This window comes from Lytechinus variegatus, chromosome 13 (genome assembly GCF_018143015.1).
Source record: "Lytechinus variegatus isolate NC3 chromosome 13, Lvar_3.0, whole genome shotgun sequence".
Classification (NCBI taxonomy): Eukaryota; Metazoa; Echinodermata; class Echinoidea; order Temnopleuroida; family Toxopneustidae; genus Lytechinus; species Lytechinus variegatus.
In genome coordinates this window covers 14,490,356-14,514,543 of record NC_054752.1, presented here as the reverse complement: position 1 = coordinate 14,514,543, position 24,188 = coordinate 14,490,356, and the positions used below count along the sequence as shown (strand labels likewise).

At 37.0% G+C, this 24,188-nt stretch overlaps 2 protein-coding genes across 2 annotated transcripts in view; one reads left to right on the top strand and one right to left on the bottom strand.

The window, feature by feature from the left end:
- The window catches only part of LOC121426791 (asparagine synthetase [glutamine-hydrolyzing]-like), an 18,722-nt gene extending 12,979 nt beyond the window's left edge, over nt 1-5,743 (bottom strand). Inside the window, exons 1-2 of the mRNA XM_041623192.1 lie at nt 5,296-5,743; nt 391-537 (exon numbers count right to left, since the gene is read on the bottom strand). Of these exons, the coding sequence (XP_041479126.1) occupies nt 391-537; nt 5,296-5,568 (420 nt within the window). The 5' untranslated portion in view covers nt 5,569-5,743. The remainder of the gene's footprint in view (nt 1-390; nt 538-5,295) is intronic.
- Nucleotides 5,744-10,782: 5,039 nt separating this feature from the next.
- On the top strand, nt 10,783-20,743 carry LOC121426759 (allene oxide synthase-lipoxygenase protein-like). Its single transcript, XM_041623145.1, has 12 exons — nt 10,783-11,415; nt 12,297-12,341; nt 12,861-12,986; nt 13,626-13,723; nt 14,113-14,245; nt 15,103-15,198; nt 16,523-16,737; nt 17,666-17,925; nt 18,323-18,399; nt 18,823-18,996; nt 19,735-19,898; nt 20,158-20,743. The coding sequence occupies exons 1-12, from the start codon at nt 10,915-10,917 to the stop codon at nt 20,270-20,272; spliced, it is 2,004 nt and encodes a 667-aa protein (XP_041479079.1). The 5' UTR covers nt 10,783-10,914; the 3' UTR covers nt 20,273-20,743.
- The last annotated feature ends 3,445 nt before the right edge of the window (nt 20,744-24,188 follow it).

Here is a 24,188-nt window from a genome sequence, read left to right as displayed (position 1 = left end):
ACTTATATATTTTTTTTTCAGGAGCGGATATGAAATAATTTGTTTGTTAATTGAAGGTACGATATAGACTACCATAATTTCATTGATATTTCACTACACGATACACGGGGAAGCTGCTCGCAGACGTCCCAAATTGAATCAAAAAGTATCTTGAATTAAAAATTCACCAGTATTAATAAAAAAAATTGCCATTTGTTTTAACCTTTTCTAACAAACTTTTTGTAAGTGTGAAACACTTCACATTGAATTCTATTGCTCTTACTTTCGACGAAAATTGCCATAATACGTCACTCATTTTGGATATTGTTTAGTTAAAGTCTGGACTGAAGAGCAAGTACCCAGACAAGAAGAAAGCAATAATGATAACATGAGTCCGTTTGGATTTTGTACCTGTTTTTTGCTGGTGTCCAGTATGCAGAAGGCAAACACGCCGTCTAACATGGAAGCAGCGAAATGAACCCCGCCTTTCACATAGAGATGAATGATAGCTTCTCCGTCCACGTCGGTCTCATAAGGCAGATTATAAACCGATTGGACCTATGGATAAGGCGTAAAATGTATGTTATTGAAAATTGCGATCCCAACCTGCAAACAATAATCCAGGCAGCGGGGCGCCACAACCCACATGGGTGGGGCCAGGAAGGTGACGATCTCTCTTCTCATTTTCCATGTTGTGTAAAAGTATATGTAGGAAAGAAAAAAAGAGAAAAGAAAGAAAAGAAGGAAGAATGACAGATAAAGAAATTGCGGTCGTGTAATACCATATTATTATAGTGGAACAAATAAATTTATTATTATTTAATAATAATAATAATATTCTGCATTTATATAGCGCTAAATACATCGGAGCGACGTCTCTAAGCGCTTTACAGACATATTATTACCCCGGTCATCGGATCCTTGCATGCCTGCATACAACGTATGCACCTTCTCCACTCCCTGGGGAGCATCCCAACAAGAGTTCCAAGACTAAATTGCTAGGCATACTACATATACATGATATAGGCTCTCACATCCTGCCGGGTACCCATTTAAAACCTGGGTGGAGAGTGGCAAAGTGTGGACTAACGCATTGCCAAAGGACGCTAGGCCATGGTGGGATTCGAACACACCATGAGAGTCAGAACCGCTACACCACGACGCTTCCATTTAGCCCCCCCCCCCTTCCCATATCAAATGCCTGGGAGCTGCCCCTAATGTCATGCAGGCAGCTGTAGGCCTAATGATAGACGGTGAATCAAGAAATACACGGAAAGAATTTAAAAGTAAAGGGGGGCGCTGAGCCGAACTTGGGGTTGGGGGCGCTAACATGAATGATATAACAATCTGAAAGTCATTTTCCCGTCTAGGGGTGATGGTTCCTGAAAAAAACCTTGGTTCCTCGGCCTCTGGAATGGGCATGACCCCCCCCCCCTCCGCTGGCCAAAATGAGGGTCGGAAGAAGTCAAGAGGAAGAAGGGGGGGGGGCGGGGATTGCAAAATATGTAATTATTATGAATCCGAACTCTATACATTCGCATCTCTGAGTTTTGATTTCTTTTTAGTGGGGCTAATCGGCAATCATGTTCATGTTACCATGGTAGTTACCATTAACGGGCAAAGTTGCCATAAGAGTCATTTTTATGCAACGTGGCCCTTGTCATAAAATGTTGTGTAAGAGAGGAGAAACAAAATGATGAAACTTTAAAAGAAAGGAAATGAAAAGATCAAAATCCATGTCTCATTGGTCGAAATGAAATCTGAAATAGAAGTACTCCGGAAATTAATTTTGCTTTATTGATCGTGGGCTCGGCAGCCACTGTACAGTGGCTATCGACAAGGCTATATCCCTTCTGTTGAACACCAAAAAGGGTAGCAGCAGAACGCATCTTTTTTAAGGTCTTTTGATCTGACTTGGCTGGGGCTCGAACTCCCGGTTGTGAGACAGACGCTCTACCAACTGAGCCAACACACCGGTTGGAGGAGCAATACGAGAGTTACGGCTCTTTTATGACATTATTAATAAATATGGTCTTCAGTATATTTGTTACGCAGATGATATACAACCGTATTGCTCCTTTGACCCGCGATCTTTTGAAAATATCAATGAAACACTTGAGAAAACCTCTCTTTGTATTTCAGAAATAAGTAGGTGGATGTCATCTAATTATCTCCAGCTGAATAATAGCAAAACTGAATTCATAGCTCTCTGTTCTTCTGCCCGCCATCTGCAATCAATATCACATATCCAGCTCAATGTTAATGGTCAGTGCATCCCCATCTCCACTAAAACTACTGTTCTTGGAGTATGCATCGATAACATGTTCATTCTGTCTGCTCAATTAAATCAGGTTGTCCGTAATTGTAATGATCATCTCAGCAATTTGTGGAGGATTCGTTGATTCATTGATCTTAAGACAGGTCACCATGCTGTGCGAGCACTTATTCTTTCTCGGTTGGATTACTGCACTAGCTTATACACTGTTTTGTCAGCTAGGGATAGAAGAAAACTTGAGGTTATTCAGAATCGTGTCGCTCGATTAATTTTTGTTTTTGGATCCCGAACTCATCCTACACCCCTACTTAAGGGAACTCCACTGGCTACCTCTATTCCAACGTATTCAGTTCAAAGTCTGTTTATATGTATACAAAACTCTAAATCAATTGACACCCGAATGTCTTAATAATACCAACAAATTATACACACCCTCTCGTAATCTTCGTTCAATCACTGACACATGCAGACTTTGCAATCTCTTGTCAAAACTCTCCTCTGCCGAAAAACGTTTTGCTGTTGCAGCTACCAAGACGTATTGGAATGCTATCCCTCTTTCAATAAGAAATGTTTCCTGTGTTCTTGGCTTCAAATCTTCCATTAAGACATTTACCTTTTCCCTCGATAATTATTTTCCCTTTTATCTTGAATATTGTAGTAATTATTGCAAATGTTAAATTGTTATTCATACATTGTACGCGCTATGATACTTTTTGTTTTTAGCGCCTCTGATCCATTATTATTATTATTCTATGTAAATTTCAAAGTGGCAACTTTGTAAGTTGATTATGACAAAGTGGTATGGACAATTTTCCCCATAGGCCATTCAATCATTGGGAATTCATAGGCCCTAGTTTTATTCAAGTACTTATGTTTCCCAGAGCCAGCATTCAAAATACTGGATCCCATTACATAAAAGTTACCTAACTTTGTCATCCTATGTTAACTACCATGGTAACGATGACCAACAGCCAATCAGAAACAAGGATCAAGGATGATCAACAGCCAATCAGAAACAAGGATTCCTTGCAAGTTACCATTGGATGGCAAAGTTACCATAATGGTCACTTTTATGCACGAGGGCCCAGGTATAGAGCATTATTTAGGTCCTCAAGAAAAACAAAAAATGAAGTTAAACTTTTGAAGAAAAAAAATACGTAGGCCTATTGGAGTAACTGTAGTCTTTGTCTTACATCACTATTTCATCACCAATACGGCCAAGCTACGTAGGTAAGGTGATTACCAATTCACATTTTTATTATTGTTAGTACAATATTGTTCACTTACATGATAAGGGGTATTGTCCAGTTTGTCTGATTTTTCTTTTTTCCTCTAAAAGCAACTTTTTATTTGGATTGGATTCCCATTTAAATTATCTATATCATGCGTGATCAGTTCCAATCAGTGAACATTTGACCTAGAAAACCTATAAAAAGGACTTAAAGGGCTGGTCCCACTGGCAGACAGACACAAAACGTACTCATGACGGATACAACAGACAAGCAAAATTATGGGGTGGCTCTATCCATTTTCATCCGCTCCAGACAATGGACATAATGAGCAAACAATGAAATCACAGTCATGACAGTTGATGGATGCTTAATGGGTGGAGAGCGTAGGAAACACGTGTGCGAAGAGTACACAACGGATACACAACGTTTTCAGACGGATTCTTTTCCGATTTACATCCTCCTGTATCCGTAAGTGCAGTGGGACGAAGCCTTCACATCCAACAGTAGGCCTACCATGCCTACTGTTCCCAACCGATAGCCCGTGAGAAAGATTTTTTTTAAGCATTTGAAAGATCAGATCTGACAGACGCCTATTATTATGCGAACATGAATAATAGCCTGAGTGTAAATGCGTGCAGTCTTTCGTGACAGTGAATATTAAGGAAATTCGGGTGTGTTAATAGAATTCAACCCATTCTTATAGTATAGAATAATTCGACTTGTGAACAAGTAACTTTGGTGGCCATTACTGAGGTTATCAAAAGACGACGAATCGGCATTTTTTAAAATTAATGTAATGTGCCCAGGTGCGTTTCTAAGTCGGTGGGCATCGATTATATTTTATCAGGAGTAATTGAAACTCATCCCCAGCTCGAAGAAAGCCAAACTTACAAAGAGCATTCAAACCTTGGTCATGCATATTAATGGCATGTTCCGTTAAGTTTGATCGCAAGTGAATCAATATCATGCGCAAGTCTCGCATGCACGCTTTTGATTGGCTGAAAGTTTAAGTTGCAAATGATTTTTAGAGTTGCATTTGATTGCCAATCTTTCTGCAACAGGGTCCTTGGTCCAGTCTTACAAAGAGTTACGATAAATTGATCTGTGGAAAGCCAGCAATGTCAACACACGTTTGCTCAAAATATTATTCTAGATTATGGTGTAGGCCTACATTCATACATTTAATGTTTTCTTGACAATTCAGTATGCTTACTTTTATTTGTTTCCTTTGTGCAAAATTCCTGTAGAGAAAACATTATGACGTTGATGGATTTCCTTTGAGGTCGATCGGACCAATCTTAACTCTTTGTAAGACGGGGCCCTATTCTATGTACATGTGCAAATATCTGCTGGAATTAAATCTAGAACGTGCAAAATCTGAAACTCGATCTATCCAGAGGAGAGAGTGTGTCAGATGTTTTATCTGGCAAAACCTGTTTTATCCTGCAATGATATAGTAACAGTGCTTCTCAGCCTACACTGTAAACACTGCGGTGTTAAAACTGACACCAATTGGTGTTAATAGAGGACCACACCCTGAGGTGTTAAAATTACACCCTAGAGATTAAACATAACACCAAAGAGTGTAAATGTAACAACAAAAGGTGTTGTAATAACACCTATAGGTGTAAAACTAACACCACCAATTTAACACCGGTGTAAAATAACTGGTGTGGTCCTCTATGTACACCGGTTAACACCACAGTTTTTGCTGTGTATCAAAACAAACGAATGTTGACAGATCTGACAACTTTTCAGACGACAAAATGTCGCTGGGATGATTCCCTGACCACGAAACTAACAAGTTACCTTCTTGAAGTTGTATATCTCGCCGTTGTATATCATCCATAAGTGAGGATATTGCTTCAACCGCATAGGCTGCATCCAGTACGATCCCCCAACGATGTTCAGCCGGTGAAATCCAAGAAAACATGGGCAGTTGGGCACGTCGGGGACGTGTTCGAAACGGAATCCGTCGGGCCCTCGATGGCTCACCTTGGCGGCAGAGGATGTCAGGCGGGCCACATCCTCGCTGCTTTTCGGTGACCAAGTGCCTCCAAAGAGCGCCCATATCCCACACATGATCGGAAGAGCTTTATTGAATCCCAGGCCTATTGAATCTGCGAGCGAGGTCGGTCGGATGGTCAAGCAACGGAGTTGAGTACGGGTGATAAGACGCGTTCGTTTTGCACGGCGGATGCCTCTCCGACGATCGACAACCTTTTTGTGCGGATAGTAGTAGAGTGCAATAGCAGTGTTTCCGTCTAGCCCGTCTAGCGAATGAATCATTTCAATTTTTAATACGGGCTAGACGGAAACACTGCTATTGCACTCTACTACTCTTCACTTTCAAACACGTTTGTTTTAATGACATTTTTACATTACAAATATTAATTTTGCTTCTCAAAGGGGATGGGGGGAGACACGGGCCAGCTGTGCCCCCCCCCCCCCACCGACCCGCCAGTGCCTTTATCAGTTTATCAGATATTATAATATTTTGTGCAGAGTTTGTGATCGATTCAGTAATTCTGTAATCGGTTCTCTTAAGGTTTTTTTAAAAGACCTAAGACGCCTCATCTCCTTTTTCAAAATAAAAAATAACTGCAGAAAAAAACTTCCTTTTAAATATTTTTTTTTCGGATATCATTATATTTTTAGGCATCAGAGATATGAATAATAATCTAATTTAAAAAAATTGAAAATATACATAATTCCGAATTGAACACGAGGATTTGTTTTCATCATTGCCATTAAATTATTTTTTGATGGCATTTGGTTCAAAATGATATTTTTCAAACAAATATTGTAATTTCGTTTTTATCTAATTATGTTATCGAAACTAATTTTAGCTCACCTGTAAAAATTCCTTGATTCACGCTTTTCACAAGTTGAATTCGACCTCGTTGATTTCATAACTGTTTTATAATCTGTAATTAAGTTTATAATAACCTTACCAACGTTATCACCCCTAGAATTCATACAGGAGAAAAGCCTTATAAATGTGCAGTTTTTGTGTGGCGGGTGTTGGTCTCGCCCGCTTGTGACTCTAATGATTAAAAGAAATTAGTAACATACAATTCCAATTTAAATGTGGTATCTACTACAATAACCCCATACTGCCACCCCGCGTTATAAAAAAATGTTCGTAACGAAGGATATTCAAGAATAGACCAATTCGTAGTTACTTCAGGGACAATTTTGGTCAAATGACCTTTCATTTCTTTCATTATGATAGGCAGATTTCAAAGCAAGATATTACGTAAGCTTGCCTTACATAGCAGGATAAAGAAATTGAATCGACCAGGTGACTAGAAAAGCACACGAATGAACATTTTATGAAGGTACCTGTTGCATTCCTACTTTGAATGCATATCATAGCATGTTGTACAATGTACTTGGCAAACTGTGAATACCAATCGTTCATGGACGCATTATTGTTTTTTGTGGATGTAAATGAAAACCACAATTCAAAAGAATATAAGCATAATCAAGACATCAACGTTGGTGCTTATCTCACTAGATTTTAAACCACCATGTCACTTCAGTACAAATGACTTTCCTCTGATCATGCGTAGAATCTTTTGATCATGCGCAGAAAGGAACTACGAACTGCCTGAACCACACCATCATGATCATGACCACCGGAGGTCCAAAAAGATAGATAAAACAAATGATAATAAAATATATAGGATTCACATAGCGCACGTATCCACCTTCTAAGGTGCTCAAGGCTCTCCTATATCAACCCGGCTAAGCTAGTCTACCGACTCACAGTGCTCACGTCCAGCTTTTTGAGGGGCTTACAGGCCTAATTCATTTCCCATAGACTCATTTGTTAAAGTGGCACTTAAAAAGAATTCATAAAAAATAAGGAGGAAATTCTAGGGTTGAATGTTTACTACCAGTGGATAGGATAAATGTCTGACATTCCATCTGACCAGAAAAGGGGTACCTCGACCATTATGTGCTAAATTAGCACTTAAAGTGCTTGTATAGTGACTGTACTACGAGTGCTGATTTTCTAGTTTAAATTTGAACTAAAAAATCAGCACTCGAAGTGCAGTCCTATACAAGCACTTTAAGTGCTAAATTAGCACATCATTTTTTACAGTGCCGGCTCATTTAAAACAAAAATCAGCATTTATGAAGACTACACCTGACGGGACCAAATCCTATATATTTTATTATCATTTGTTTGTGGAGTGCCCGAAACAACAAGACATTTTCTAACTGAATGCGCAAAATATATCATAGAAAAAACAATGCTGTTACTGAATACAGACTGCCAAGAGGCAGCAGATCTCGAGGAATCATTGTCTTCATCAGAAGCTTCACACCAGAGAGCACTTGTGTCTTTCGTAAGAAGGACACATAGACTCCCTTACTCCCTCTCTGCATAACATATTATAAGATAAAGCGCCTGTAAATAAATGTATATAATGTGTACATATGTATGTAATATGTTTTATTTTGTTTTATTTTCTTTTCCTCTCTAAGTTGTATTTTGGCTACTGCATTTTGAAGTTCCTCTTGAGTCTATGTACACGGGTGTCACCCATCTATGAATCGATAGAATATTCCAGATAACATGTAAAACATGTAACATTTAATAATAACACATGACATTAATTGCACCGAGCACAAGCCCAGAATGTCTGCATTAATTAATTGTGTCCTTATATTTGGTTATGGTATACCATACAGTAACATGTATTTTATATTACACACTTTTATTGTTCTCTTTTCAAACTTCGGAAGGAGAGGTCTGTTGACAGGCATCACACTGTCTTGGTTGGGTATGGGGGGGGGGGCTAGGCAGTGCTTGCTTTTATTAGCAACCACGCGCATGCTGAGAAGCCCGTTCAAATTACTGATCCGGGTTGGCCAGAAAATACTATTCAAACAATCAAGGATTTGTGATGAGCCGCCTTTCACGATCTCATTCAAATTTACTGAAAGCAGCGCTAATCCATTATGCGTCAAAATTTTATAACCACAAAAACGACAAATTGATATAGGCGTAAATATTCATATCTGAATGACACGCGCCTCAAAACCCAAGCTAACAACAACAACAACAACAACAAATTCATCACTTGAGAGAGTAAAATGGCCCTAATTCTTCCGCCAGTAAAAAATATAGTTCCAAAGTAGTGATATATCTTTCCAATTTGGAAAAGGCAAGTTCAACAGGTATATACCCTCGCTAGAATCAGTGTTAGATAGTCAGTCATATTCATTCATTTTTGTCAATCAGCAATATCAAATTTAAAAATTGAGCAATGGTTTGGCTCGAATGAATATCTATGGCCTGCCAGCTGTGATTAGGCCCGTGCAACCTGTAGAATTACTTCCTGCCGGTACCCATTTGCCTCACCTGGCTTGAGGGCAGCATTACTGGTGGGTAAATTTCTTGCTGAAGGAGAACACGCCGTGGTTGGGAATCGAACCTCAGATTGAAAGACGAGAGTCTTATCCACTACAGTGCGTCCCCCCCAAAACCATACACTTTTGAAATGGCTGCCAAATAAAAAGTATATCACTTTTTTTTTGGGGGGGGGGGGGGTGTTGCACCCACAAATGTAATAGCGCCCACAAATGTAATAACGCCCACAAATGTAATAACACTTTACCCACAAATGTAATAATTTCACTCACAAATGTAACAATGCACTTTACCCACAAATGTAATAATTTTTGATAGCCCACAAATGTAATAATGACTTTACCCACAAATGTAATAATTTTGAAGGGAGACTTACATATATATATATATAGAAAGCCAATAAAGTCATCTTTTAAATGACACCAAAATGGTGGGAAACTATTCATGCTTGAGTGAGCACTACCCACTTAAACAAAGGGTATGAAAATTGGGGTGGGCAGGAATTTCGGTTTCACTCAGTTTTTGAGAGGCGAGTCCCTTGGAACTTACCAACTTGAGGGTGTTGTGATGAATTAATGCATGGTCATTCGTCATCGATTTAAATTGTTAGAGCCAATTTCATGAATTATCAAATTGAAATTCCATGCATGAGTGAGCGTGCATTGCAATCTTTAGTGCAGCATTATAACTTTACATTGTGGGTCTCAGCAGTGTGTTCATTGGAGTCAGGAGGATAGGGGTAAGAAACGACTTCAGTGGGTGAAGTAAGCTGATGGAAAAGGGTCAACAGAACGATTAGCCTTCCTCCTACAGGTTCGCCCCCCTCCTGTTGAGATTGAGACTGACTGCTATTACATGTACACATTAAGTGCAGAGCGGACTGTAAATTTGATAATAAATTCTGAAAATTAGGTCATCAACTTTTACCTTTTCAACAATCTGTTAGTAAATCAACTCAATCAATGTGATCATTCAAATATCGTCATCACCATCATCATCATCATCATCATCATCGCCATCATCATCCTCACCGTCATCCTTACCATCATCATCATCTTCTTCATCATCATCATCATCATCATCATCGCCATCATCATCATCATCATCACCATCATCATCATCATCATCATCATCATCTTCATCATCATCATCATCACCATCATCATCCTCACCATCATCCTTACCATCTTCATCATCATCATCATCGCCATCATCATCATCATCACCATCATCATCATCACCATTATCATCATAATCATCATCATAATCATCATCATCATCATCATCATCATCATCATCATCATCATCATCACCACCACCACCACCACCAGTACTTCAGCGTAAACTCGAAATTCTATTTCAATCATATTTTGATACTTATTGAAACTTATCATGCATTTCATAAAGACGTTAAAGGTTAAAGTACCCATGTAGTTTCGCGCTCCAGGGATTCAGATTTTTATATCACTGAGCAATTATCTTTCTGCAGCTATCAGTGAAGGCATTAGAGTCCATGAATTAACTGTATAATTTGTAACAGAAAAGTCCGAATATCATTTGTGATTAAGATTTTCCTAATTAATGGTCAGTGATATTAACCACGTAGTTAAAATAGGGAACATTGAATTAGAAATTATCCCTTCCTCCAAAAAACATCAACATCTGATTCCCCGCAGATTCCTTTTCGTTCTGCGCACCGTCAATCAATGCGCTAGTATATCGTCTAATAATAACTCTCGCCCATCCCCCATACAACTGTCAATTCGCTGTATTGATCATTCTCATTCACTGATCGAACACAATAGCGATGGGCTCGTCAATTGGCATTGTGGCCGTGGAAACCTTCATGGTGTAAACAATAAAATCCAATGTAGGATACACGGAAAAGCGTATGAAGTGCTCTCGTGCTGCATATTATAGCACCTGTACAATATAACGCAATATATATGTACTAGTTCGTGCTGGTGTATAATTGGACTATTAACTGCATAATTTGTGGTATATCGGAGTTATTGGCCGGAATAAATAATTATAACTAAAATATGGGAACTGGCGCCTCTGCATCGCCCGGCTTCAGCATCACGCCCGACTACAAGGTCCACGTCAAGACCGGCGACCGCAAAGGCGCTGGCACCGACGCCAACGTCTACATCGCCCTGATCAATGACCACGGACAACGCTCGCGCGATATCAAACTCGACTGCCGCTTCAAGGACGACTTCGAGCGCGGCAACGTCGACACGTTCCCGGTGTCCAACCTTCCGAATTTCGGGAAGATCGCGACGATCGAGCTCTGGCGGGATGACGCTGGTCCGAATGATGACTGGTATGTCGACACGGTCGCGGTGGACAATGTGTCCGTGAATGAAAGGTATATGTTCCCCGTGCATCGATGGGTGAGGGACGTCATGAAATTGTTCATCAACGAGTACGATGTCTGTCTTCCTCAAGATGATTACAGACCGGAACAGAGGCAGTTTGAACTGCTCAAGAAGAGGAGGTTTTATCAGTTTGAATGCAAAGCAGAAGGGCTGATTCCCCAGGTAGGCCTAATCAATTATTATATGTCGTGTTACAAGACATACCTAATGGATAGAATCATACCCATGTTTTTTTAATTAAAAAGATATAAGGCTGTTGCTATATTTTCAGTTTTGTTATTATTGTTATTGTTGACTTCGTATGATGAATATGACAAATAATGATAATATAGACAATAATAAATATTTATTATTATATAATTTCCATCATCAACATCCTGATTATCATTGCCATGATTAAAATCAATTTTAGCAGAAGTATAAGTGAAGGGAAATAATGTTTTGAATTATGTTTTTTTTTTCATTCGAATTATGATATTCATAGTTATTTTCATTACCATGTCTTTATTTTTATTATTTACAACTCCATGTTATGAATTTTCCTCAATTTGAGACCAATTAAAGATCAATCAGGGCCTATGTAAAATTTCATATGTGACGCTGGTCGTATGGTTCTTTTATTTGGTGTTTTTTTTTTAGTAATATTATGCTTCCATTGATTTTACTATAACTTCTACATACTCATCTGTATAATCGCAAGATACAGGATATAACGTGACAACTATGATAATTGATAAATAAAAATCCTCATTTGATATTTATTGGTAAATCAATGTCGTTTTATCAATAAGTTAAAATAGAATATTGATAACAAAATAATTTATCATATTGACATCCCCATTTTATAAGACGTGTGAAAAACACGTTCAGTGAAGAAGGGTACGAGTCCAAAATATCCAATTGGCGTTATGCGCATAGAATGATGTACGATTTATTAACGATCGATTATGAATTTGATGCGTACAATTTTCTGTCAGTTTCTGCAATTTGAGTTGGCTTACTTAGTAGTGAAATTGTGTTTTTCATTCATATATTTCTTTCAGATCAAAGACTTTCCAGTGGACGAATCCTTCTCAGATGATTACAAGGTATGACTTACACCATTTGAGTAAAAGAATCTAACCAGGAGAGTATTCATCAACATTTTGCCATCTGTCAAATTTAATTATACGAACTATAAAATACTAATAATTTCAACGTAAAATTGCAAATTTGTTTCTGCACGTCGTATAATAAATCGCCAACTCTAAACATTCTAAATAACAACCATTGTACATTTGATTTGAACCCATATTGCTATTCCCGGTGTATATGCTTCTTATATCATGCGTATTCAGGTAAACGATAATGCAATAATGTGCACAAAACATTTAAATATGATATCATTCCTTGTGATTGTTTTTCATAGCCTGCGACTGATATCTTTTCATCTCTGTACTATTATCCTTTAAGAAATGACATACTGACCTTTCATTTATTTTGAAAATATATAGGTTCTCTGTATTTTGTCATTTATCAATTCATGATAATTATTGTTGTTATTATATCATCATTATTCTTTTCTTTCTCGTCTCATCATCTTTTTCCTTCCATTTTTCTGTCATCAGTGGGATATTGTTAAATTAAAAGCGAAGTTGATGCTGCAGACAAAAACCATTCAAATGACCACCAGATCTTGGAAAAAGTTAGATGATATCGGCGAGCTTTACACCGGGTTTCTCCCAAAGCCTTATGTAAGTAATACCGATTCGCGGGTCGAGTTACCAGATTTTTTAAAGATTGTTTTTGGGCCTGATGTTGTCATCATAAAATGATGGAAGGTGGTCCATAACTGCCACATTATGAACTTTAATTGAATTAAATGGTAGAAAGTAATAGTAGACAGTAATATTGAAGTAGTAATTTTGATTTTTTAGACCAAATTCAAAATTTTAGCAGTGTCTATATCATCTTATGTTTATTTAATTTAACTTTAATTGGACAAACACTCCTCATCAAAGATGGAATTTTTAATTCGTTGGCATTTTTTAGTTTACTTCGATTTCATCTCTTTGATTTTATTTTCGATTTCATTATGACACTGAACACAATTATTTTGGATAGGGCCTCACAAAATCTATTAAATTTCTTTTTTTTTCTCGATTTCTTCTCTTGAATGGTATTATAGTTAATTAAGAATCACAAATATGTATTTTCATATCTCAACGGAATAAAATCCAATCTTTTATTATAATGTTATAGATTTAAATTATATTCCAATTTAATGTTCGGTCGGCCACTAATGGGAGTCACTAGGAATTAATTTGAATTATTTGAATTGTTCCCTAAATATGAGAAAAATAATTTTTTTTCTCTCTCTCTTTCTTATGCAGGGTATGGAGAATTGGAGATCGGATAAAGAGTTCGGATATCAGCGACTGACTGGATGTAATGCAACGCACATCCGACTGTGTACCCAAATACCCGAAAAGTATGCTAACCCTCCAATTCTGGTTTATCATGTTTATGTATGATGATGCTGATGCTGCATAATGCCACGAAGAGCGTTTTGATAAATCCATGATATAATATTGTAATTGAGGAACAATGCATTAATAATTGTCATAAATTTTATGGCATTAAGAAGGTATATTTTTCTACATCAAGTTTCATATTTATTTCGTTAATGAACAATTGGGGATTATTTCGTCCACGTAGCCATACAAACGAATTTAACAATAAATAAATAAATAAATAATAATAATGATAATAAGATAAAGAGGTTGCCTTATTCAGCAGGATCAGTCTTTTGAAAAGATATTTTTTTTCAATATGTGGAGGTTACAATTAAATATATTTATTTTTTAATTTTTCTGGTAGGTTTCCAGTGACGGAAGCTATGTTACGACCTTTATTGGAAGGCATGACTATTTCTGAAGCATTATCCAGGAAACGACTGTTCATATTAGACTACGAGATTCTGCGCGATCTCCCCTGCACCAATGGTAGAAAGGTATACGTTTTTTTTTTCATTTTGAATTTTAAATTAGCAATTAAGAAATATGTTGTTGTAATGGGATTTCTTCTGAAACACTGTAACAGAAAAAAGTAAATAGTATCCATGCTCTCATGATCGATTATGACATTGGATTGTAAAGTTACTCTAAGTAACCAAGCGAAGTTTTAATTCAGTGTTTTCTGAGAAAAAAAAATGAAAAGGGAATTGTCTGACGTTAGATAGGATCCATAACAGCAGTGTAATTATCATGGGTTATTTTCCATTGTACTTCCATTCCACTGTACTTTATTCTTCCTTATAAGTAGATGTTGTGAAGTTCATATTGTCAGAGAGACGGAGAGAGATAGAGGGAGAGAATAGGAGAAGGAAAGAATGAAGATATAAGGAGGGGGAGAGAGGAGGAAAAGATGGGAGAACGATCAATTAAAACTTCATGCAGAATAATTACAAGTTCTGTCAATGAATATAAAGAAAGGAACTAAGAGCCGGACATGGGCGTACAGATAAAGTAATATGCTCTGCTTATCACTGTAAAAACTGTGGTGTTAAAACTGACACCGATTGGTGTTAATAGAGGACCACACCCTGAGGTGTTAAAATAACACCCTAGAGATTGAACATAACACCAAAGAGTGTAAATGTAACAGCCATAGGTGTTGTAATAATACCTATAGGTGTAAAACTAATACCACCAATTTAACACCGGTGTAAAATAACTGGTGTGGTCCTCTATGTACAACAGTTAACACCACAGTCTTTGCTTGGATATTTCATTTATCTCTCGTTCGTTTCGTGTATCAACTTTCAGTGTTTAACTTTTTTTTCTCAATTCAATTTTCAAAACTCCATAGATCTGCGCACCCATATGCCTATTTTTCGTCAACAAAAACAGGAATCTGATGCCCCTTGCAATTCAACTCCATCAAGATCCTTCGGAAAACAATCCGGTAAGTTTACTCATTAATTGATTGATTTGTGTAGTTTCTTTTATTTTGCCATCTATTTCGTCTATTTATGTATTTTCTTTTAGAAAGGATGGTCTCTTCAGTATATGCATAACAAACTGCTGATCAGGTCAGAGAGTCCTGTAGACTCTAACAATCAAACTCATTTGAGGGTGATTGAGGAGTAGATCATGGCCCTACGCATCACTGGCGGACCCAGGGGGCGGGGGCACAGCCCACAGCCGTCCTGTGCTCCCCTTTTGAGAAACAAAATTAAAATTTATAATGTAAAAATGCCGTTGAAACAGAATTGTGCCCCCCCCCCTTTGAAAAATGAAGACCTTTGTTTATGGCTTGTTAAATTTTTTTGGGACGAAATATATATTTTTTTCTTTTTTGCTGAAAAATGTGCCCCCTTTTTTTCCGCAGAGCCCCCCAAATATTATAGTGTTTAAGGACACATAGGCCTCTTCGACAGCCATCATGATGTCATTTTGTATTTGGCGCAACGACCTTTTTAAAACATGCATCATTCATCGTCACCCAGTACCGTCTTTTTAAAAGAGTTGGCGGCTATGTCACAAACCCTTGTTCTATTTTGTCATAACCAAGAGTAGTCCATTCAATTAGAATAAAGTGAATGGGAGAAAAAAGAAGAAAAGAAAAAAAGGAAAGAGAAGAAAGAAAAGGAAATAAAGAAAAAACAATAAAGAAAAAGAAATGAAAGAAATAATAGATTAGAATGAAGAGGGGAGGATGAGAAGAAGAATAAGTAAAAATGGTAGAAGTAGAAGTACACTGTTAGAAAATTTATCCTTAAAATAAAGGAATTCCCTGCAGCAGAGTCTCGAGAACACCTGTAATCCTACCAGATTGCGTAATTTTACAGGAAATTGGTATTTGGTTTGTGTAACCTTACAAATTTCCTAAAAGAAAACACCCTTTTCCCTTTTTAAACAGACCTGTTCTGTTAAATTGCCGAAAATCCCTCTTTTATGAATTTACAGAATGATTCTGTTATTGCTTTCTGCAAAATCTTCTTTTTTCTGTTAAATCAGGTTTTTTTTAACAGTGTAGAAGATGATGAAGAAGAACAAGAAGAAGATGATGAAGAAGAGCTAGAAGAAGGAGAAGAAGAAGAAGGAAAAGGAGAAGGAGAAGAAGAAGAATAAGAAGGAGGAGGAGGAGGAAGAATGACATTGTAGAAGAAGAATGTACTACTATAAACTAAGCCAAATCGTCCATCATTGTATTTTTAACTGACCTATTCACCTATATCATATTATTGACCTCTTCGTTTTTTTAAATTGTATTCATTTAATTTCAGATCTTTTTGCCAACCGATCCCGAATATGTCTGGCTTATGGCTAAGATGTGGTTTAACAACGCAGATGCTTCTTTTCACCAATCCACAACACATCTCGCATACACCCATCTCATCATTGAGTCTGTTGCCGTGGCAACGCATCGTTGTCTCTCCCAGTCTCACCCGATGTTTCGTCTCCTCGCGCCGCACTTCATCTTCCTCATAGCAATCAACACGTGAGTAATTACTGTTCGGAGATATCCGACGGTGGTCGGTATTGATCGGCATTTTTCGTAGGCGTTCGTACCATTTTTCCTCATTGGAGTAGTCATGGTGATTTCCTAAACATGCATTATCCATTCATCAAAAAGCTTCCCATGTTCATATGAAACTAAGCAGCTAGTAAAGACGATTTGAAGCAAAGTTTAGGAAAGAGGATATATGCACTTATATTTATGAGGAAGTTAATTGTAAACCTCGTCGCCTAAATTGAAAGGGGTTACTATTTTGCTTTATAATAGGCTACATCAGGAATGATGACTGCATAGTCATAAAGGCGAAGAGTCAATATTTATGTATCTTCGAAAAAGACTTATCTTAATATTATGCGCGAAGTCATAAAACCTTTCGGCCATGCGTTCCAACTTTGCACATTTATTGATAAGATAGCTGTACAAATAACATGCAACGCCCTTTCTAGTTCGAAGTGCAACAAAGTACATACTTTCTTTCAAGTCAATACACCGGGGGGGGGGGCAGTCAAATATATTGCTGAACACACGCGTGACCCCCCCCCCCCGAAACGCATTTATAGGGGTTTTTCAGTTTTTCAAAAAAGGGGTAGTTTTGACAGACTGGTCAATCGCAGGGTCAAACGTATTTTTTTCCAAAGCTTTTTTAAGACTAGCCAAACGTGTTTAGGATATGTGTTTTCCACAACTAGTTTAGGGGCCAAAATGTGTAAATAAAACCCACGAAAAACTTGTGTAGGGGGTTATTTTGCACACAGAGAAAAACTCGTTTATAGGGGGTATTTGGAAATAATTTGGCCACGCGTGTGTAGTATACAGCGATACATTTGCCTCCCCCCCCCCGGTCAATACATTAACACTTGAAAACCTCGGTTATATCAACATCTATTAACTTATAAATATTTCTCTGCAGGCGAGCTCTTGCCAAACTCGTCAGCGAAGGAGGATGGGTTGATAAATGCATGGCTATCGGTCGGATCGGCATGTTTGAGATTATCCGACGATCATGGAGCCGCTGGTCACTCCAGAAACAAGGCTCACTTGAAAAGGACCTTGCCGACAGGGGCGTCGACGACCCAGAAGTTCTTCCCAACTATCACTACCGGGACGATGCTCGACTTGTGAGAAGGGCGATACACGATTACGTCAAAACGATAGTCGATCATCACTACAGTGAGTAATGATTTTCATAAATTGTATTTTTATTGTATTTTTGTATTGTATTGTCAAAATTCATAATAATTGTTCGGATTAAGTGAAGGTGCCGTGGCCGAGTGGTCTAAGGCGCCTGGCTAAACTTGGAAAGTCCGGGGTTCGATCCCCGGCCACGACACCTTTGCTCTTTTATCCTGCATTCAAATTAATAAAAATGCTTTACGCATTATTTGTACATAGGTGTGCACTTGTTAAAAAAAAGAATCATGATATTAAAATGTATAGTGATTCATAATCCGTTGCTCTATCATTGATGGCTATAATGAGTTTAAAAATGGAGAAAAAGACATACCCTATACGTAATAATAGTGAGAAAATAATTGTGCCTTAATAATGTCGTTGACATTTTTTATAGCCTCGGAAGAAAGAGTGATGTCAGATTTTGAGCTTCAACACTGGGGAAAGACACTGTGTTCATGCTGCAAAATGAAGGTATGTCTACAGTCATGCTTTTAGTGATCAGTACCTTATGCATATTGATTTAGATAACGTCTTAGAAAAAGTTCGTTCATAAATCTGTTTAGATGAAAAATTGTGATATACTGACGGGATAAGGTAAACATTCTCTGTTGTGGAGAAGTACAGAAGGAGATAGGAGATGTACTTGTGTGGGTCAAACAATCATAATGATGAAGTAAGGAAGGGCAGAGAGCAGAGCAGAGCAGAGAGAGAAAGAGAAAGGGGGAGGGGGGGGGGTAGGGGGAGATAGATGAGTAAAACAATATTAATGAAATGATTATTCCGAAATCACAACATAACAATCGCAACTCAATCAATTTAAAACCATAACAATATCATTTAAACCGTTACGAACAAAAATCAGCCACATTATTCATGTGATGTTTTCTTTCCCAGGGCGTGCCGAACGGCGGAGCATTCTCGACGGCAGGCGAGGTAACGGAGATTATGACCAACTTCATCTTCATTAGCAGCGTCGGGCACGCTGCGTCGAATTTTTCTCAGTACGACGAGTATGGTTTCCCGCCAAATTACCCATCATTTCTTTTCGGTGATCCCCCTCGAGATAAGGTAAATTATTTACAACAAGTTCGCGTTTTCATCGAATTTGCTACCACAATGGGAACAAGGCATAATATTGAAGATATACTTTTTTTAATTAGTACAAAATAGTATGTAGCAAAATACAGTTTCGTAACTATTTAATAAATGAAATTTATCAGGCAGCTTATATTGCCTTTGTTCGAGGGTTATTTCTTTCGTTAGTTCTTAGCCCCGATCTCTCTTTCTTTTTCGTGCTCATCATTATTTTTTGTACCACTTTTATGAAGATAATATTTCAGACAAGCGCTAAATCCGCTTTTCTTTTCTAACTTTAGATAAGACAATTAAGACGTCGTAGGGAACATAAAAATGGAATTTTAGATGACGTGGGTTTTTTGTCGTATTAAGAAAACTGCCAAAAATGTAGTTACTACGTCTCTAGATACGAAGAGATTTAAAGGCAAGGTGGTTAGAGTATTTTTGATAACATTCCATCATATGGCGTCTATCATGTCCATCAACATGATCAAAAATAAATATCAAAACACTGGGTGACGCAGGATTTTTCATGAAATTATTGAGAAAATCGAGGTAAATACTTATCTCACATGACTAAATGCGGTGAGGTAGATGAGGTTAGGATGTTATCTATTAAATTCGATTTTTATTAAAAGTGGCTTTAGACTCTTGGAAATATTCCTTCTTTATCCTTTACTCATTTTATGCCTTATATTTGATTCCCCTCCCCCTTTCTCCTCTGATCAGACCGAGCTATCAGAGAAAGACATCTTGGCGCAGATGCCCCCCAAAGACATGACATTGAGCATCATGTTGGTGACCAAGCTACTCAGTGATCGGGGCACCAATGGACTAGGAGACTTTGAAGTACAGTATCTGCACGACACCGTCAGTCTTCAAGCATTGAAGCAGTAAGAAACACCTTTCAAACATTACACCAAGCGCGGGGGGGGGGGGTCATCTATCCTAATAATGGTTTAAAGATAATTTTTTTGTATTTTGAATGCCCCTTAGAATATGTAAAATGATATGATGTCAATAAAACATTCAAAGATTGATGCAAATTACCAGAACCTGATAAAAAGATGATAAATTATGATTACATAATTTGTTTTGAAAAATGTTCCATTTCAATTTTAAGTGATAATGACTTTCATATTTCTTTTCCAGGTTCAAAGCAGACTTGCTTAGAGTGGGCGCCATCATCGATGAAAGGAATGAAACGAGAGAGGAGAAATACACATACCTTAATCCTAAAGAAGTCCCCAATGCAATCAGTATTTAACCTATATAGTTCATGACAGAGGGTCCACTATTTTGTGTGTTGTCAAGTAGCATAATTATAATAAGCTAGTTCACGGTTAGCTCATGATCGACTTCTCTCAAATGACCTTTCTTTTTTTCACTATGTTCAACTATGAAGATGTTGCATAAGCTTTCCATCATGTGGTATTCACATTGTATGTATTTATTGATATACTGAAGGTAAAGTAATACCTTTTTCAATTATCTGAGAAAATGACATTTCATGGATTTTTTTCACCATATTTTCTAAACAGGGTAGCCTCATTTAGTAATATACTGTTCACAATCAGATAGCTGCATGTGCAGTATGTTGAGAATCTTCTTTATATTGCAAAAAAGAAGAGAATACCATGGGCCTATATGAGAACAATGCAACCTGATGCCTATCTTAAAAAGAGTAATGATTGATCCAATCAATCTCAACTGTATATATGGAAATCCATCCATGCCATAATTTTTTTTCTACAGAAAATTAGTAAAAAAAGAAAATCATACTGAATCTTCAAGAGAATGATGAATGTGTGGAATAATCATATCTAGAAAATTTTTTGATCAAACATGCATTTTAGATGTTGACGTTGCTGGCCGTCCATAGTTGTGATCGATCAGATCAATTGAGGCCCTGATCAAATCGTTTTATTTTTGCTTCAGATGTATATGTGCAAGGATTGTTTTCAATGGCTTTCATGTATGCAAAATAACATAGTACATGTAGTATTCATTTTGTCTGTATTGTAATGTGTTGAAATATTTTTATATGCAAATGAAAAGTCAAATAAACTTTCCTTACAAAAATACTAGAATAAGGACATCAATTATTTATGTGTACATGTATGTTATGGCACGATCCATGCTTATTGCTGTCAGGTTTACAGTTGTGTAACATAATTCTACTCGTAAAAATTACTTAGAAGATAGGCAATATGGGGCAGAGTCAACCGTCTCCATTGTTAATAGTAATAATAGCTGGATTTGTAAAGTGCTTTTTGCCTGAGGATAAAAAGCGCTACTATTATTACCCAGGCTTTAGCTGAGCTGGCATTGTAGGCGCTCACTCAAGCATTCAAGGAATTTCTTCCTACCTGGAATATGACCCTAACCAAGAATTTCTTGCATGCCCATATTAAGGATGGTATGTGTAAATTACAGGCAAACCTGTCAAAGTGGCCACCTGTCTATTGTAAAAAATTTTTTTCAATGGCCCCAAAATTGTCTCCCATTTGAAAGTAATGTGTTAAAAAAGAAGTTCACCCTGAAGAAAAGTTTGTGGTAAAAACAGCATGAAAAAAAAAACATTGGTGAAGGTGTGAGGAAAATCTATTAAAGATTAAGAAAGTTATTGGAATTTTAAGTTTTGGATTTGTGACGTGATCAATGAGCAGCTGCCCAGTATGTTATGTAATATCAAATACATAAAGTTCACTCATTTTAACAGCTCCTGATGACTAGTTGTTTTCTTTTCATGATCGGGTGTGAAATGATTTGTCTATTGACATACAAAAGAAACAGTAAAAATCATTTTCTGAGAAAATTACATTTCATTGATTTGTTACCATTCGCTATGTAGGAATGCTGCTCCCATATGTCACAAATCAAATAATTCGAAATGCTTATAACTTCTTAATTGTATGGTGGATTTTTCTCAAACCTTCATCAATATTTTTGATCATTTTTCTGCTATTTTTACAATTAATTTTTTGTTAGGGTGAACTTGCTCTTAAATAACCTGACTATAACAGTCATATCTTACAAAGAGTTGTGATAGATACAAATGACATTTAACTTGTTTAATTGTGGTTGAACTGAAATTTTTATCTCTTTACTCAACTACAAAAATTGAGATCATCAATCCCAATTTAAGTTCGATCAATCGCAACTCTTTGTGAGACATGACCCTGCAGAGCATGCATTACTATGTCCTCCGAGTCAAACTGCATCTTATCAAATTTCTGTCATGTGATCTGAAGATATTCAACTAATTAAAGAGTCGGATTCACAGATACAGTATAAAGCAAACCATGAAAATGCATATATTGGATGATTTCAATGTCAGCGTTGACATTTTGGTGTTGGTATGAGTTCAAATTTTACATGAGCATAGCACCAAATACAAAATGAAGATGGTTCTGAAAAGTCATTCACTAGGTGTTGAGCTACCAATGGTGTGATCTGGATTAGTTGGTGTAAAATCAGAATAGGTTCCATAGCAAGGAAACAGAATCCAAATTGTGCTTCCAACACCAATACCAACACCGGACTTGAAATTCCCCATTGGGTGATTTCAAGTCTGGTGTTGGCCTTAGTGTTGAAATTTGAATCGCTTTCCCTCGCTCCAAAACTTATTCACAGTTTGTAAAACTGATCCATATCACATTACCAGAGCTGCCAACATGAACAAGAACATTTCAGTATTTTCAAGACTGAAAATCAGTATTTTGGTGAGAAAATTAGTATTTTCACAGGAATACCATAGGACAACACATAAATTAAACTTTAGAAATCAGTATTTTGCATGAAACCATCAGTATTCTTCTCTATTTTCAGTACTAGATACGGAAAATCAGTACGACTTGGCAGCTCTGCATTACTGACATCTCGACAACTACATGTAGTGAGTGACTTTTCGGGACCATCTTCATTTTATGTTTGGTGTTATAATTGTGTAAAAATTGAACTAACACCAACACCGAAAGGTCAACACGACTTAAAATCACCCAATGTATCAATCGGACTAAAACAAGGTCTTACTGTGAGCACAAACTATAAAATCTTCAAAATTGAGTGAGTTTACTTTCACTTTAATTTCATCTTGACAAGGTATTTTACAAATAGACAAATGAAATATTCTTTGTACAATGTGAGATTTTATACACTTATCACAGCCTACGTACCTGTCGTGTGAAATTGTTGGCGGAAGTAAATACATGTACAAAGACGGGAGTTACGATAATGGCAAATTAACCATTGTTGTAAGAATATATGAAATTCGCCCAGCATTACTTATTACTTTAAAAAATTGCAAATGCAATGAGGTAAATTGCGATCCAACTTTGATTATTTCTTTAGTTGAAAGTTCTTGATCATATATTAGTTTAAATGTTTGTAACTATTACAAGAAATCAAAAAGTAAAAAGTTATCATAAAAATTTAACAATGAATAAATAGTAAAACATAATCACAATGGTTTTGAAATTAAAGTGTTATAAAAAATAATGACGAGATAGTTGATTTCTTAAAGTATTTGTCTGGTTGTTGAATAAAGAAGGAGAAAAATTCTTTTCATTTTAACCAGGTAAGTACTGACTTCTGTTATTTCCATATGCTATTTTTGGGGATCACCTAGTTCCAGCAGACAATGGGTCAATAGGAATTCCTGAAAAAAAACACAGAATATCTCAAATAAGCAATACTTTTCCTACCAAAGTGATGCCTCCATGGCCCTTTGGGTGCTAAGAAACCTTCATGAGAATTCATTACTAAATTTGCTATAGTCTTTATTCCATAGATGAGTTCTACAAATACTGCACACAAAGAATCTATGGATCCAGCTCAAATCTTCAAGTCTGGTTTAGTCCATACAGATATGATATGTCGACAAAAGATCCTTGCACTCGTCCAGTTTGATGTCATCTCTCATTATCTTCCAAGTTCTTTTTAATTAAGGCTTTGGAAGTTTTATTTTGTAGGGCTTCCATATTTCTTCAGTCCCACCTGCATATTCTTATGGGAGCTTGCAAGAGACGGACAATATCCTCGCAAGAGTCACATCACACCACCATGATCAATTCATTAACGATAGCAATGAGTCATGATGAGGTTCACTGACAGCTGATGATACGAAGATCATTTTACATCACTACCCGAGGCCAGACTGATGGTGCTTGATTTCAACTCTC